Source organism: Gobius niger (genome assembly GCF_951799975.1).
Source record: "Gobius niger genome assembly, chromosome: 4".
Taxonomy (NCBI): Eukaryota; Metazoa; Chordata; class Actinopteri; order Gobiiformes; family Gobiidae; genus Gobius; species Gobius niger.
Genome location: NC_136855.1, coordinates 23765687 through 23782861, shown reverse-complemented (window position 1 = coordinate 23782861; position 17175 = coordinate 23765687). Strand labels below are relative to the sequence as shown.

Genomic DNA, 17175 nt, shown 5'->3' with positions numbered 1-17175 from the left:
TCTTAGCTTTCAAATGAAGCGTTACACTGGCCTGTAGGCTGTAGTTTCCAGGTCAAAAAGCTTTAAAGTTTGGGTCAAACTGAACTAGTGAAAATGTTATTGGTTACAGTAATGGAGAAATCACTTCTTACATTCAGCTCTCAAGTAAACACTCAAGGTGAACAAAATAGACGGTGAATTACCGTGCCAACAGTTCAATAGTTAATAGAGGTATCTTATATACAATGACTACACATCTTTTATACTTTTGTTTATACTATACCCCTAAAATATAAATAATAATAATAATAATAAAAAACCATTATAAAACATGTAGGCATTGGAGATTATATTCATGTTTCTCCTGTGAGCTGAGGAGCTGCATGCATCACCCAACAACTCAATGAAAACGAAGTTTTATTTGATAGATTTTTATTTAGGTTTTTGCTCAATTTTCTCCACCCCAAAAGACAATACACAGCATGAATCGAAAATATCCCCTTTAATAGTTTACAGCTTTTCTTCTGAGATCATAATATTCAGTCTGACATTCACACTCACGTTGAAAGTCATGGAACCGAGACTCAGTTCAAATCTGACTGGAAAGTTCAACCTGGGTTGACCTTCCACAAATTATTAAACAATTAGAAACCAAATATCGTACAGTCAGGAAGGGCTGGGGAGTTACAAAGAGGATTGATTTTAAAATACAATGGATGCGTTTTTAACTGGGACCCAGGTCATAATTTTGATGCTTTTACAAGCCCTTTGATTGCATGTGGAATTTACTACAATTATATAAAAACACCCAATTCATCTTGATTGACTGATGGACTTTCTTACAAACATGACACTGAGCACTAACTGACCACGTGAGTTAGTCCCATGAAGGCGATTTCGAACTTTTCTTGCACTTCAAAAAGTCTGAGTAGAAATGAGTATTTACACTGGATTTCACATGCAGCTCAGAAGCTGAAAATTTAAATTACGGTAATATCCTATAAAGACATGTCCCACAATATACCTGTCCTCAGTGTCCTCGTCCAGCACACACACGCACACACACAGACGGTACACTTCAACTCTGTGCACACCACAGCTATTGGTTTCATTTCAGTTATTACCATGTCCAATGCTCTTTTGTCTGAAATCATTATACATCATTCATGGTAGTCTGATCTGTGATGATCAGCAAATAATTTGACTAAGACAAAACAAGCAAAGTCAACAAAAACATTAAAATAAAAACATGCCATCTTTCTCCACCATCCTGTCAGACTTTTGCACAGCTCCCCCTTGTGGCTTACAGCGAGTAGCACAGGCTTCTTCCTGGGTACACTTGTTGCTGGTGATGTAGCCCTTCAACACTATGAAGCTCCTAACATTAACAGAAAATAATCCTGGTACACACTCCTACTATGCTGCCACGTCAAAGCGTCACAACAGTACATGTAAAAACAGCAAGGTTCAACCAAGAGACTTTATGAACAGCAACTTTCTGGTTGAAAAAAGGGCAAACCACCCACTAAAGAGTGGCATATAAGATGTTTTCTAAAGCGTTCTCTGAAAAGGCCTCAGCAGCAAGTTATAAAACTCATGTTACATTAATATTAAATAGCCTATTATAGCATTAAATTAAAAGTGGGAAGATGGTAAATACAACAAAGCCAAAAAAATGTTTTCTTAAAGATAACACAAGCAAAGAAAAACATGGACAGACACCAAGTGCCACTTCCGCAGCTGTGCAGCTCTGTGCTCGAGTTTCTCAGTAGTATAGAGCATTATTCAGACATCCTCTGTTGACAGATTTTTCTATTTCAACATCTAAAAGCCCCATTCGAAGCCAATTGACAAAACCATCTCTGTAAAAGAAATAAAGATGACACATCCAGTCACAAATGTAGAATGGAGAATAGTTAATCTAATTGTATCCTTTTAAGATTAAAATTTGTACATAAATGCATACAGTTATATTCCTTTTCTAAACTTTAATGTTTCATTAATTTGATCAGCTTTTGTTTGTAACTATATACAATATACAGGCAGCAGATCATATCTTTTACAATGAGTGATGAGACACGGAAGTCTTTGCAGACCAGCGCTTACTTAGCAATATAATACAATGTCAATAATTTCATTCTTTAGAAATTAGCATCTAAAAAAAGGATGGAAGATAGTACAAGAGACAAAATTGTAAAAGATCTGAGTATGTACAGAAAAGCCAAAGTATTATTCAGCAACAAAAAAGTGAATTACTCCATATACATATAGCTCAAAAAGTTTCCATAACTAAAAAGTCTTAATGATTTGGTCACAAGTTAGATTAAGTTAAGCATAGTGAAAAGTAAACACCCCAATTAAACATCTGTAGATCCCCCGTCACCATCATAGCACTGCTAAGCGTGTCAAGTGATGAGTACAATATCTCATTAATTCTTTCATGCGAATGCTCCTGTTTCAATGTCAAAGCTCATTCCATTTCCATAGCACAACATACAGAGGTATTAAGTCTACTGTCCCAGACAGCAGGGCCAGAGTTATAATCTGAAGTCTTCATAATGCACAGTCACCTCAGCCAGTACCATAACCTCAGTTCATGTTTCAAAGTCAAGACTCAGAGACAGAAGGGGGTGTATTACCGATTATTACATGCATTAGCTGCCATAATTCTTATTTCATCCAGACAATTTGATTTCCTCAAGTTTTTACTCCTAAATTTGTATAGAATTACCAATGCATTTTTTGGCCTCTAAAAAAAAAAAAAGTCTCAGGACAATGGTCAAAGCGTCAATACACGCAAATCAAAAAGAAAGGATAACCTTGCACAACGAACCTCAGATTTGAACAACAGCATTCAAGGAGACGTACAAACAAAGCGCTTATACTCAAAAGATTTTATCCACCCAAGTCAGAAAGGCACATCACTTTGATATCAGGCATAAATAATTAAGTCAAGTCAACGAAATTCACAATAATAGTGCCAATAGGTGAGAGTCCCCAAGAGAGACTTTTAGGAAAATATAACAGAAGAAAAGCATTCAGTGCATGGCAACTACATTCAAAACTACCATGTATGTGCATGGTGACCAAGATGAACAAAGTTAAACTATTTGCAATCTCAATTTGTCATCTAAATTGCAAGCTGTGGATGTGAGGACCTAATTGAGATATTTGCAACTTTAAAGTTTATACAGAACCCCACAGCTAAAGATAGCTGTGTGAGATCCAAGCACAAACCAACCACCAGAACAATTCTGTTTGTAACCCTCAGGACACGGCTTATGAGTTCTGAAACTGCCACTTTTGTTGCTTATATGTATAATAAAATCAATATAATCACTGATTACTAAGAGGCTAAAACCTACAGGTTTATGACATCATGTGGAAGTTTAGCCGCCAGAGACATGTGTCTTCAGGTCAAAATCTGATTGGAAACATAAATATTCATATATGTTGACAGTGTAGTATATTCAATAGAATCAAGAATAACATTCACTGAACTGATAATATTGGATAACTTTTTCTTTAAAAGTGAGATAGGTGCAAATATGATCTGTGATCACTGATGTGAAGGTATAGGGTGAAATACAAAGAAAAACAACACAAGAATAGTACATTGATATGTTTTCCAAATTATCCTCAATAAGGTCTTTGTAACATCCACATTTTTCTCCTGTGCTAGGTGCTCTGCTGCTTCCCATGCAACTTGAGGGCAGCTGTCTGCGTGTGTCACAGGGGGATCCGTTGGAAGAAGGAGGGAGGTGAAAAGAACTGTGTTCAAAGTTCCCTTTACGGGGCTTTTAAGAGCCACGGGGCAAGTAATCACTGCCACGACTGAGGTGGGAAGTTGTTCACCTCAGCCAGGTCTTGCACAGGTGAGCCTTTAAGGGTGTAGGTTAACTTGATCCTCATTCGTAGTTGTTGCTGAAATATGGCGAGGATGATCGTGTTTAGAAAGAGGAACCAAAATTACTCTAACCAACCACTTAAAAAAGGGATAACACGCACCTTCTGTGGATTGAGGACTCTGATGACCTGCGTAACTGTCCCCTGGTTTAGTGCCGGGACAACATTACTACTAGGAGACAAGAGCTGCAGCTGGAACGTCTGACAAATAAGTAGAACGCTCTCATTAGATGGACCATTTTGTGTGGACAAGGCCCATTTTAGTACATGAAAATGATTATACTGTGTATTTATTAGACCACAGCCTACCTTTGGTACTGCAGCCTGAAAAACAAAGTCTGTCATATCTGCTTCTGTTGTGTTTGAAGCATGAATGGTGATGACAGCGACGTTTGGATTGGGGTTAGCCCTCTCAAATGTGAAGTCTATCTTCAAGCCATTCTTGTTGTACGCCGTCATAGGAGGGATACCTTTACAACATTATAATCGTGAGTACATCAAACAAGGTTGAGTTTATAGTTTATCACAGGCAAATTTAAACCCTCACCTGCAGAGGCAATATCATTAAAAACAGGTGGTGAGGAAAGGCCATCGAGGAGGAAAGCGGGCTGGGAAACGGGAACAGTGGGAGCAGGAGCTGGATTGCCTAGTAAAGGACAAACAAAAGGGTTTAGGGCAAGGAAAAAAATCCACGTTTATTTGGCAAGTGGCAAATATTAGGCTAATTTTTTTCGGATTCATATTGTTTATGAACTACGGTGATACAGTCAATGCAAAATATCAATAAACCTCATATCTAAATAAAGCTTTTGTAGGAAAATAATACTTGTGTATTATATGTAATAATACTTCCTGAAAGAATACATTGACTAATTCACTCACTCTTCTTTTTGAAAACTGTTTCAAACCTTCCATCCATGGAATCAAGTTTTTGTGCCACAGCAAACACAGCTTCCGGACACTTTTCAATTCAGATCATTTGTTTTGCTGCACTGCAAATCTATCACTTGACCAGAGCCCAGCAGATCTCTGGGTTTAGGTCAGGGAATGAGGGTGAGGTCATTATCATTACATCTTCAAAGCTGTCTGTCTGGCCTTGCTGTACTGTTCTTTGATGTAGAAGATGGAACATCGTCTTTTTTTTTTTTTTTTTTTTAAGATGCAGACTTGTATCAAATACCACTGCCCGAAGAGCGCCTTCAAAAATCTGGCTGTAGGTTTGGGAGTTGACTTTCAGTCCATCCTCAAACCGAAATAGTCCCGCTATCCCCTCTTTAATAATACCAGCTCACACCTGTACCTCACTTGCATCTTGGTGCAGTCTGGGTTGGAGCTTTATACCCAATAGTGACCCAGCCACAGAACCCTCCTCCTGGTCCTTCCAGAGTTATAGTCATCTCATCAACCCATTATTTGCACCAATCTATCTTGAGATGTTTTTTGGCCCAGTCTATGTTTGTGTAGCGTTTATTGGTGGACGGGTGTTCAGCCTTTCAAATATTGGCAATGGTTTGGAGCACTGAACCCCTCTTGTACCTTCAAGTATGTTGTATTCCTCTGACAAGCTTTTTACATGCTTTAACATTTTTCAGTGTTATATTTTGTTTCTTGCCCACTTCAGCAGACAAAAAAATAGTGCATAGTACTGTAATTCTGCACACCCACTATAGACTGTGGACCCTACTTCGGCCACATTACCCTCCCAACACACTGAAACTCATCACCTAAAATGCTTCACTCCAACTGGCTCTCAATTTTACAGTTTGGAGTGGTAAAATGTAAATAAAAACAACAATATGGTAAACTCACTTGCAGAATAAATCTTACCACTTAGTGAGAGATCACCCAGAAGATCGAGAAGTTCTCCACCTGCTGAGGCTGGTTTAGTGGGTAGCGTTGTTTGAATAACTGGGACATCATTTCCACCAAGCAAATCTAATAAATCATTGGCCTTAAATGGAAGATACAGTTTCTGTTATACATTATCTACAAAGGTTTTTCTTTAACATTATTCAAAGTTGTTTGATCTACCTGGTTGGTCGACTGGGTGACTGGGGGTAGATGTTTGGTCTCTACAACAGAGGGCTCTGTCTCTCCATTAGTTTGAACAATCTCTGTTGGGCCATTTGTGGACGTTTTCTCCATTATGGGCATTCGCTCCAATAAAGCTGGCCTTTACGAGAAGATGAAATTGACATAAAACCCAGGGATTTTGTGGCTAAAGAATTTACAGACTGATGATAAAAGGTCATTTACCTCATGTGGTCATATTTTTTGAAAAGTGCATTGTATTCCACTGCTCGCTGCTGTAGCTCCACATCAATGCTACTCCCATATATTGAAACCACCTTCTTGATTCGGCTGAAAGAACACATTAAATGGGTTTAGTGAACGAAAGAAACGTTTATTTTTGGAAAATGTTGACCTACTTTACACTGCTGAAGCGCGTAGACAGCTTCATGATGGCCGTAAGAGAGTAGCCCCGAGTTACAGGAGTTGATAGATTAGACACAAGAAGTCCTTCCAGCACATCCAGGACTTCATCTTCAGTCACCTTCATTCAAATGCAAAATATCACCTTTGAATTCTACCTCAAATTATGAATGGAAAATGAACATTGGTCTACGTTTTGATTTCGGATTGATGTATCCACAATCACACAGAGAAAGAAAGTAAAGGGCAGTGTTCTCCAAATGAAAATACAACAATACCTGTATAGGTTCCTCTTCCTCACATTGTCCAGATACGAGCAGGTCACCATATTCACCGATGCACCAAGATGCCACCTGCACTAGAGGTTGCTGCAGGACACAAAATAGTACAGTTGACGTCTGAAGCACTCTCAGACATATGGTTGTATAATATGTGACTGTTCTAAATATATCCCAGCAACAATTTGCCTGATCACCTGTGAAATGTCATCCAACAGAGCCTTATAGAGTCTCTGCACTGTGTAGGCATGCATCTCCACACTGTTCGTAATCAGCTGGATGAGGTTGGGAACGGAGTCGTCACGGACGTAGCTCCCTGCCTAAATTCACAGTAAAATGTGAAAACCTCTGAGGAGCGGATCCATTTTCATATCCATACACTACATTTTGGAGCACTTACTGTGGTCAAAACCCTCATAATTGTGTCTATGTGCCATCTTTTGGAGGGAGCATATCTGAAACAAATGAACATAAATCTTTAGAAATAGAAATATGTACATTTAAACACGTCTGTCTTTGCTAAAAATGCTGTCAGACAATTATAGAGTCAGCACTGTGTCTAAGACGATGGATCACTCTTTTTATCATCATACAGCATTTGTACGCAAGATTGTTTAAACAAAATATAGATAAATACTTTACTGATCCCAAGGGATATTCATGTAAACAATAAAAAGAATCTACTACTAACACACACGTGTATACAGCTACACAAATGTAGAGCTAAATTATTTAAGTACTGAATGACTAAGTTGCTATAGGAGGGGTAGGAGTCGTACTTCTCTGCTGATAGAAAGACTCCTGATGCGCAGTCAGCTTTGAATTCTGGGTCACAGGAGTCCAGGAAGTACAGTAGTTCCTTCATCATTCCTCGGATGTTGTTACCATTGACTAGAGCAAAGCTCAGTTCCATTGCGCGTCTAATGAATGATAATAGAATGAGGACAGTACAAATGCATTCAATACATGTTTCAATTCTGACCAACTAACAATTTACCTCTTAATTGAAACATCTAGGTCTTTCAAACAATCCACAATGGTGCTCCGATGTCTCTGCACTGCATTATGGTCTGTCTGCACCGTCTTAAGAAGTGATGTCAGCGCCACATATCTAAAAAATATTGAGTCCATTTCAATACATCTTTTGGAGAAAATGTAAATGCATTTAATTTTCATTCGTAATGTCTCACCTTATATTTTTGTCATTGTTTAACAGGAAACGACCTAAAATGTTAATGGCCAAGACCTGTAAATGCATAACATTAAAATCATAGCGGATACGATTTGGAGATATGCGTTTCAAATAAACTCACTCGTAGTCCACTTTCAGACTTGATGTCCATTATGGTCAGTACTGTCTCATACAGGATTGCATTGCCTACATTTTTACTTGTCTCTGTGTTTGTTGCGACCTGTAAGAAAAAACACAATTTGAAATCAAAGCACATAGCTAACTTTTTCCTTTTCAAACCTTACCTGTGCAAGAATGTCGTTCATCGCTTCACTTGAGTCATCATCGCTTTTTCCCAAAATTCGCAAAAGTCTCAATATCCGCACCTATACATAGAGATTCAAAACACTCAGTAGTGGTATATCTGGTGTCTCATGCCACGTTCAACTGTGGCAGATGCTCGAGTTTGAGCATCAGCGACGCTTTACCTGAAGAAAAGGATCACTAATCCCAGACACATCATGCTCAGGAGAGTACCCGGACATGATCAGGTTCTTCAGGATCCTCACCAACTGTGGAACCAGCTGATAACGATATAACACAAGAGAGTGATAAACCACCGTCAGCAGTGTTGAGTTTCTGTGAGTGAGATATGCAGCATTGGTAGTTTTATGGATGTAACACAAACTCTCACAAACATTAGAATATGCTATAGCTACACATGTACAAGCCCGGTTTTAATTTAAGAATAGACTCTTGGCTTTTGCATATAACATAAATATAGAAATGTATTATTCAGTTTCTAAATTAAAAGCACAGAAATTAATAAACAGTTGGGGTTTTGTGGGGATGAGTGGACAAATGAGACTGCAGTCCAAACGGAGCTCTTCTCGATACTAAGGAGTCGTGCGGACGTCACAGGCCAGATTTGTGCATAAAGCACAGGTGTAATTCACAGGTGCCGTCACCAAGCATGCAGCCAGAGAGAGCTTGGGACCGGCGGAGGTTAGGGGGGGCTGTTCATTTTATACCTGACAAAAAACTTAAAATGACATGCTTTTTAGAGCATTTTAGAGCACTTGCTTGCAATAAAAGACACGTAATGTAACATCTGTGCTCCCTACTATACAAATAAGTTGTTTGGCATTTCAGCTTCTAAAACATTAACTTCAGATTCTCCGTGTTTAGGCTTAAACCACATTTAATATCAGAATGTGTCAGTGTCCAAAACAGTGCAGAAAATGAGCCGCTCGTGTATGATCCTACCTCTCTCTTCATGACCATCCATGGACTTTAATCACATCCTTTTTTATTCCCTCTCTAGTCTAATTGGGAATTTACTACGGTGAAAAACGCAGTCTGAATGCCTTCAGAAAACATGCTACAAGGTTTGTTTTGCGACAGTCGCGTAGAGTTAGTGTGCACACTGGCCAGTACAGCACCATTGAGACCCTGTCCTGCCACACACACGGGCAGAGGGGGAGTCCTGTGACTGAAGAGGGGCCGAAGGTTACACAGGAACTGCTTGCAAAAATGCCCTGTGTCTGGGTACAAACCATTTTGGTGGGGCCATACTTTAATACAATTCTAGCAATGAACCTAGGTTTTCAGGGCCAGGTCACAGCATGAAGTGGAGGCAAGGGGCTGATGGGAGAGACCCCGTGGCTCACGATCTGCACTGAACATACAGTCAGTTTGATTAATAAGAAACACAGCACCTTACTGCCCACGCCTATAATTAATCTGCTAAATCCAACCTCTCAATTGAACTTTGATATGGGTTTTGCTTTTCTTTCTCTCTCCCTTTCTTTGAAAAAAATATTGTTTTATTATGTCAGAAATAGAATTATATCAACAAAAGAGATTTAATATTACTAAACCCTTCACAATACCCATCCCCAGGTGCAGGACATGCATACCAGGAAGAAAAAAAAAATTTAAATCACAGAAATTGATTGGTAGGGCTGGACAATTCATTGAAATGTAATATTCATATCACAACTTTGCTGTATGTCAATCGTCACAGTTCTGTTTTGATAATTCTGTGGCAGTAACAGCTGGTAAGTACAGAGCCCGCTAGGGGACATCACAAGAATATGAATTATTGCGTTATTTCGCAATGCAATGCAAATAACACACATTATTTGTGCGAAATAACACACTTTTTTTGCACCTTATTGTGAAATAACGCAAATCATATTTTGGGTAGAGCGGAGAGAACGAGGCCGTACATAGCGTAGACTCCACGGCGTAAACTCTATTGCTAACATCATCCACACACAGTGGAGCATGAATGGGGGAATTTAATTTAACTTTTCAATTGAATTGCAATACAGAAAATTAAGATTAATGCTGGCAAACAGACATGGTATTAATCCTATTGCATATTACATAGAAGCTGTACATGGTCTTGGAGGGTGTCCTAGAGTCATGGAGTCAGAGGTGATCTTGGTATAGAGGTTATGTTAGAGGATTTCAGCTTAGCACAGCCAGGCCCCGAGATCAGAGCACTGCTCCAGGAGAGAGGGGCACTCCCCTCCCACTGTCTAGCTGTGGAGCTGTGGTGTCAGCCCCAGATTGCTGCGTTGCCCAGCCCATGGACTTCACACATAATAGTCTACAGATTCAGCACCTACAACTTTCAGTCAGTCTCTGCATAAAACTGGCCTGAATTTACAATCAACTATCCACCAAACCCGGGGCACCGCCTTTACACATCTACCCCTCTGCATCAGAGCTAAGTGTCGTAGGCACCAGAGCGCGGAAAGGCACCAGGTTCGTCCCGAAACACTTCCACCCATCCCATTCAGAAGCGTTGGCTACTCTTAAATTAAAAGTTTGAAAACAACCATCTCCCAACTCCCAGCGCACACCTTTGCCCCTGGATCATTGTGCGCTCTCTCGGGATTACCAGTGCTCGAGTCTATCGTAAATGCTGAACTTAAGGATTCTTCAACTTGTCGCAAGAGTCACGATACCATATATAGTTAGGTCCTCTGGAAAAGTTTGTTCTTTGAAGTCTCTTGGCTTGCCTTTTGGACGTTTGGACGCCGTTTGAATCCAATTCCCTGAGTCTTCATTTCTCACACGCAAACCATTTTCTCTGCACTTGGCAACATCCACCGGTATCCGTGAAGCTGTCCAGAACCGTTTAGTTGTGTGCTGATGAATTCAACCACAACCGCCAGGTCGGAGGATTCCTTGTGCCTTGAGAGGCCCCTTTGCAGCGAAAGTCTGTTAGCCAGCACTAATCTTAATTCTTTAAACCCAATTCGAAATAAAGGTCAATTAAATTCCATTCATGCTCCACTGTGTGTGGATGATGATAGTGTAGAGTGTACAGCATCTCCTCTCTCTGTACAAAATATGATTGTGTTATCATTGTAAAATTGTAAATCACGCAATAATTCACATTCTCGTGATGTCCCTGGCGGGCTCTTTATGTTAGGAGTTTGAAAGAGTGCAACGGGAGGGTTTTTTTGTGTTGAAAATTCAACGTGAAAGATCATCTAGTCAAAGGTAATGCATCTAAATAGTAAAAGCTCAGAAAATAATCTGAATCAAAATCGAATTAGATTGAGAAAAGATAGTGTTATTTTTTGCCATGTCACCGAGCCCAACCACTTGGAATCTAATTCAGAATCTGCTTAGTACTCACACCGTTTTAACCGTGTTGTTAAAATAGCTCACAGTGCATGACAAGTGCTGAGGCAGTGTATACAAGAAAACAAAAGTGACAAATGATTTCTAGATGTGAGTTCTAAATTCTGAAGCAATGCTATAGACTAATTACGCTGAAAGACTTATTGGTACCAACATATTTAGTGAACATAAACACGCCCATCTGCTCCAAAAAACAGTGAATAAATGAGCACAGAAAACAAGTGTGGGGAATGTGTCTGACAATTGACTGCACTGACAGTGATGATCACTGAAGAAAAATAAAGTAAAACATTATGACAAACATGAGGTGATTGTGAGGATTTACTATTTACAGCATGCACCAGCTATGAGATCAGAATGTACTCTTACCTTCTCATTCTAACACAATGCAGGAATTGTAACAAAGACAAATGACAGAAAAAATATGAGGGAGATGTTAAGGAGGGGAAGTCATTCACTTTCAGAAAGCTTAAACATGTTCAGATCATGACCATGAGAGTGGCACTCCTGAGCGCTCTGTTACACCTAAGAAGAAAAGGTAGCAGCAGAACAGCCAAAGCAGTATACAGAAAGTAGACAGTTTAGTGCAGCATGTAGAGCTGTGTGTTTAATTAGCGATAAGATAATGTAGAATGTGCAAAGGGAAATGAGATGTAATGTGTGAGCGTCAGACAAAAGCAGTACTTTTTCCTCTCAGAAAACATCTCTGTACCTTTCTGAAGTGGGCCAGCATGTCAGGACTTCTTTCACACATCTCAGTAAGAAGAACAACTGACGTATGAAGAACACCTAAGCAAGAGAGATAATAAAGCCATTACATAAAACACTGATTCAAAACAATGGGAGGAATAAGCGCTTCTTTACTCCAAAGACTACAGTTTCCTGTGAAAGCAACACTCAAAGAATTGTTCAAATACAAAACACTTAGGCTAAGTGCTCCATATGTATAGCGAGAAAGTGGATATATCATGCATAAGGAGCTTAAAAATAGACTTAAAAACCTTATTTTTGGTGCCTCTGCATTGATATTTTATGTTTTATAATTTGAAAGTGTGTCTCTGTAAAATTTAAATAGTAACCATTAAATACAGGAAGAGCTGTTGAAGATCTTGACTGCGGCTCCTCCTGCTGGCAGCTGTAGGAATAACTAAAAAAACATCCAGTTTGGACTTGGCTAGCTACTTCAGCACAGCGTGATAAACACACTTTGAGCACAAAACGGCTCATATAATATTGGATTATGGGCTTTAAAGAAGAGAAGGACAGTCTTTGGGGTTTTAACACACACTGTATCCAGGAAGTACAGAACGAAGTGCTGACCGCGTAGAAGAAACAGCTTAATTTAACAGCTTTCCTGAGGACGACTCAAAACTGCGTGAATGTGGTAAAATACTACTCCGGATATGTCTTTCACTTTACGCGGTTTAAAGCTCAAAAAGTGGATTTTGCATGATATGTCCATTTAACCACGAGCCTATTATAGAAAATACATGTGCAAAGACTATGCTTCACCTATGGACTTCGCTTTAGATGGAGCCGTTTCTCAGTCTTCCATCTGATTTTTAGTAGTTATTTTTTAATTTTCTGCAACTCTCATAAGTCAGCATGTTAGTTTCAATGACTGGCGATGCATTTCTCTGATTAAAACGCCTGTCAGTCATGCCCATCGGATGTAACCGAGGTAATGTCGGGTGCCAGGCTACATGTCTTTGTATAAAACATTAAAAAGGGCGTGGTCGGGATGGGCAGGGCCAACACAACCACCAGGACGATCTTCACCTATGGAGAGCACATGTTTCAATAGAGAAACATGCTGTTTTGTGTTTATTATAAGCTGATGACAACCTAAGTTTATCTTTGCAAAGGACACTGCAAACAGACCTCGACTTCCCAGCTGGTCTGAGAGGTGACAAACAGTGGAAAATGTCCGTTTTATGAGCCAGGGGGCATCTCCTGACAAAACATTTGCTCTTACCATGGTTCTTCTCGCTGAGCAGGTTTTTTGTAGCTGGAAGGAACATTTCCATAAGTTCTGGAACTTTTCTTATAACATGAACTGCACACAATGCCGCCTGCAAACAAATAAATGTCAGCCACCAAAAGCAGAAAAATGATGTTGCGGTTGTGACAGCGGTGACACCTACCTTTTTTCTCAAGTATGAGTTAGATGTTTTTAGCAGCTTCTCCACTTCACCAGCCAAGTCACGACACATCTCTGATGAACCCATACAGCCCAATGTACACAAGGCCAGACCCTGGACGTACTGTGTGCTGTGATTTAAGTCGCTGAGGAGAAAAGAGATAATAAGTAGAATATACAGTAAAAAACATATCTATGAATGTTCTGATGCACCCACTTTTTTATGCAATTTGTCATTAGTAGATGGACGTCCTGTCTCTCGTCCAACAGCAGCATAGCTCCTAAATAACCTATTCGTTTATCTGTGAACTTTTGGGACGCAATCAGCTTCAGGCACTCCAGCTAAAAGAAGAGACATTATATCACATTATGTCAACATATACAGGTAAAGGATAGATAGCAAACAGTGCATTTGTGCGCACACACCTGTCCAAAATGTGCTGGGTAGCCCAACATGTGCATATACAGGAGCTTTGCCACATTTCTGCAGCGATAGGTATTATCTTCCTCTCGGAAAGATGAGCGGATAGCAGCACACTCTTTCTGGATCATCTCCCGCTCCTCTGCCTGGGTCCTTGCCGTCCGGATCGTCCGGATCAGCTCCCGCAGTCTGATCGGAGCTGGCATTCTCTGAAATACATAATGTCCAAGAATCTAAGTAAAGGACTGGTAAATAATGTAAATTCTAATGAAAAACGCAGCTTTTGCAGCTTCAGTTGTGGGAGGTGTCTTAATTCAAATACACCAAAATGTTGTTGTTTTTTTTACGTAGAAGTCCTGTATTAAAGGCCCTATACCTCATTTTTTTTCTAGAGGTGAAATGAAATTTGTTTTATCATCATTTAATAAATAGTAAGCTCATACATTTGTCAAAATACTTTAAGTCCAGTTGCTCGCATTTCTGTGAAAGTGACCCTGGTATAAGGCCTTTAAGCATCATTTTACATCTTCAACAATAGGTGTTGCATTCGGGATGTTTCTTTGTGCAGCTTCATGATTTTCAGCTACATTCATTGTCTATTATTGCCCAGCCAAAGAAATGTGATTATTTGCAAATAAATAGTTGATGTCAACTAAGTAAGAGCCTCACTGAATTTGAAAGGTTAGGAAAATTATGCAACACTAAAATCACTTATTTGCTTTGCTCTGAATTCAGTGACTGAGGAATCTATTTCATAAAACTTTGCAATGGAATGGAGAGGCAACTAGCAAAACGAATTGGTGTGTTTGAGGTTCAAAGTGATTTTCCTAGTCTAAGTTGCTTCCAAAAGTTAATTAGATAATACATGTAACCAAGTACTACCCCCCACAATTCAGAACAGTTGCTATACTTTACCCTGTATGAATTTAAATAGAAAGCACAAGTGAAGTTTAGGTGCTAAGGCACATTACAAGCTTTTTCCCTTTTATCATCCATCAGCCGGTGTTAACATTACTGATAGCAAGTCTTCAAAGACACACATTATCTGTAACTTAGTCACCAAACGCATATGTGCTTGTGGCATAAATTAACATGAAATTGAATATCATTGAATTTTAGATATTTTAATGCGTCATAGTGTTTGGCAAATCAAGTAGATTTACAGAGCTGCTGCTCTCTCCTGTCCTGGCAGCACTCATGTTCACTATTGACTGTGAAAGCAGCACAGCACAGCAGCCTTATATACTAGATGCAATTAATGTATTGCAATATATAGTTTCCAAAACAATAGCCGTACCACAACAAAACTATATTGATAAATGTCATTAGGATAGCCCTCCTACACAGATGGAAATAAGCTCTGAGCTAAACCCGACATGTTTACAGCACCAGCTGTCTGTCCATTAACTGATATGCATTGTCCCGTTCAAATGAATAACTAAATGAAATGCAAGAAAAATTCACTGGCCTTTTGCCCATCACGAAGAGGACTTAACATTACTTCAACATAATCAAGAAAATTCTTAATGTAAAGGGACTAATCTTTAAACGTTCATCACTAATTTACCCATAGCTCATGAGCATATTCCTTTATATTCATTATAGGCCTTGTCTCTCTTGAGGTTTGGGCAGCCACCCTGCATTTAGTTAGGCTTGACAACCAGCAACAAACAACACCTTTGTACCACAGGGAGAAATCAAACGAATTAGGCATTTCCAACAGTAATTGCCTCAAGTCAGTCCATAAACATTGTGTTACTTACACAGTAGGTACAACTTTGCATAATGTCACATAACATGGTGGATATCCAAGTGCAGGGTGTGTTTGCCAATGTGGCCAAAAATATTGTGTCAAGATATTTTATCTCAACTCAAAGCATAATGTGTGGACTCATGTTTTGAAGAGCACATACAACATGGATTAATTTAAAGACTGATTCAAGTCCTTTCAATCAATTATTATAGTTTAGGAATGGGATTTGGGAAAGTAAAAGGATAAAGTGTGCTTTTCTGCATCTACAATTCTTGCTAATAAGAACTAATCCAAACCACCAACAACCGACTGTTAAGTTGTCAAATACTTGCTCCAACAGGGGTCAAACATTGACTCCCTCCTGAATATCAGCTGACTTCCTTAACCTGTTACACCTTTATTTCTAGGAAAATTGCTTGATTTTACTGGCGTTAAAAGGCCCAGGTGAGTGTTGTGCCCGTACTGAAATCAACACAACATCAGAAAAACACATGATAATAAAACAAATTAGAAAACAATAATGGAAATGTAATGAGAAAGGAGTCCATGTCCCGGCTCAAAGCTAGCTAGTTAGCTTCAAGTGTTTGAATGCTGACGTACGACTGCAAACTGTCATATGTCTGCAGAGTTACAGTAGCGGTGTTGCTTTTACGTCTTGTGAACAACAAAATAACCCTACATTACGGCCAAAGGTTAAACAAAACAACACATTCAAGTTCACTATTGAGCTAAATGTGTTCGTACAAAAAAAACACCAGCACAAGTAAATGTCATAACAGTTGGTAAAACTCCTCCCAATAACTACTCACCATCAGCAGATTAAGTGTTGAAATAGAAATTAAACAAAAAACACTTGCAGAGTGGACATGACACCTGAACCTGCTCAAGACATGATGCAGTTTCGGCCTCCTTTCGGCATTGGGATTACAAGCTAGCGTTTCCCAATGCTAACCTGTGATTTTAGTTGGGTAAACGCAGATCTATCGCCGCATTACGAGTAAGCGTGATAACACAGTGAAGTTAAATGATATATATGCTCTGAACTTGATGTTGTCACAGTGGTTAAGGATACTCTACAGGGATGTCTCCACAAGGCTTCACATCCCTAGCACAGCAGGTACTTAGCCGCAAGACTACAGCTGTAATGCTAAGCTAAATTAGCCGCTGTCAGCCACAACCCCGGTTCACTCAGAACTGCGACTTCCTATGCAGCGCCCTAGTCTGTGTTGTCAGCGTAAATATGCGTCCACTGCACTGCCTATCGTACGTTATTTAAGCAACAGGGTAATTCCGACAAAATGTTAGTACTCAGACCTACTTACAAGCCGGAATGATGCCCGATAATACCAGGAATCGTCTCTATTAGCAAGGGAAGGAGGGACACACTAGACATGCAAAATGGTGGCTACTCCAGCCTCAGCACATCTACCG

The 17175-nt window shown here is 39.5% G+C and overlaps 1 protein-coding gene across 2 annotated transcripts; it reads right to left on the bottom strand.

Moving 5' to 3' along the window:
* Positions 1-408: 408 nt before the first annotated feature.
* On the bottom strand, positions 409-17169 carry ap1g1 (adaptor related protein complex 1 subunit gamma 1). 2 transcript variants are annotated; one of them, XM_079555689.1, is made up of 23 exons: positions 17067-17169; positions 13997-14200; positions 13788-13912; positions 13575-13716; positions 13406-13502; positions 12143-12219; positions 8256-8351; positions 8073-8153; positions 7910-8008; positions 7787-7842; positions 7594-7707; positions 7376-7516; positions 6997-7051; positions 6794-6916; positions 6597-6686; positions 6315-6439; positions 6142-6246; positions 5917-6058; positions 5713-5836; positions 4433-4531; positions 4195-4355; positions 3988-4086; positions 409-3903 (listed from the first exon to the last, which is right to left on the bottom strand). In XM_079555689.1, the coding sequence occupies exons 2-23, from the start codon at positions 14195-14197 to the stop codon at positions 3802-3804; spliced, it is 2454 nt and encodes an 817-aa protein (XP_079411815.1). In that variant the 5' UTR covers positions 14198-14200; positions 17067-17169; the 3' UTR covers positions 409-3801. The 2 variants fall into 2 exon arrangements, with proteins under 2 accessions (XP_079411815.1, XP_079411816.1); XM_079555690.1 differs by having other exon boundaries at positions 17063-17149.
* Between the last annotated feature and the right edge of the window lie 6 nt (positions 17170-17175).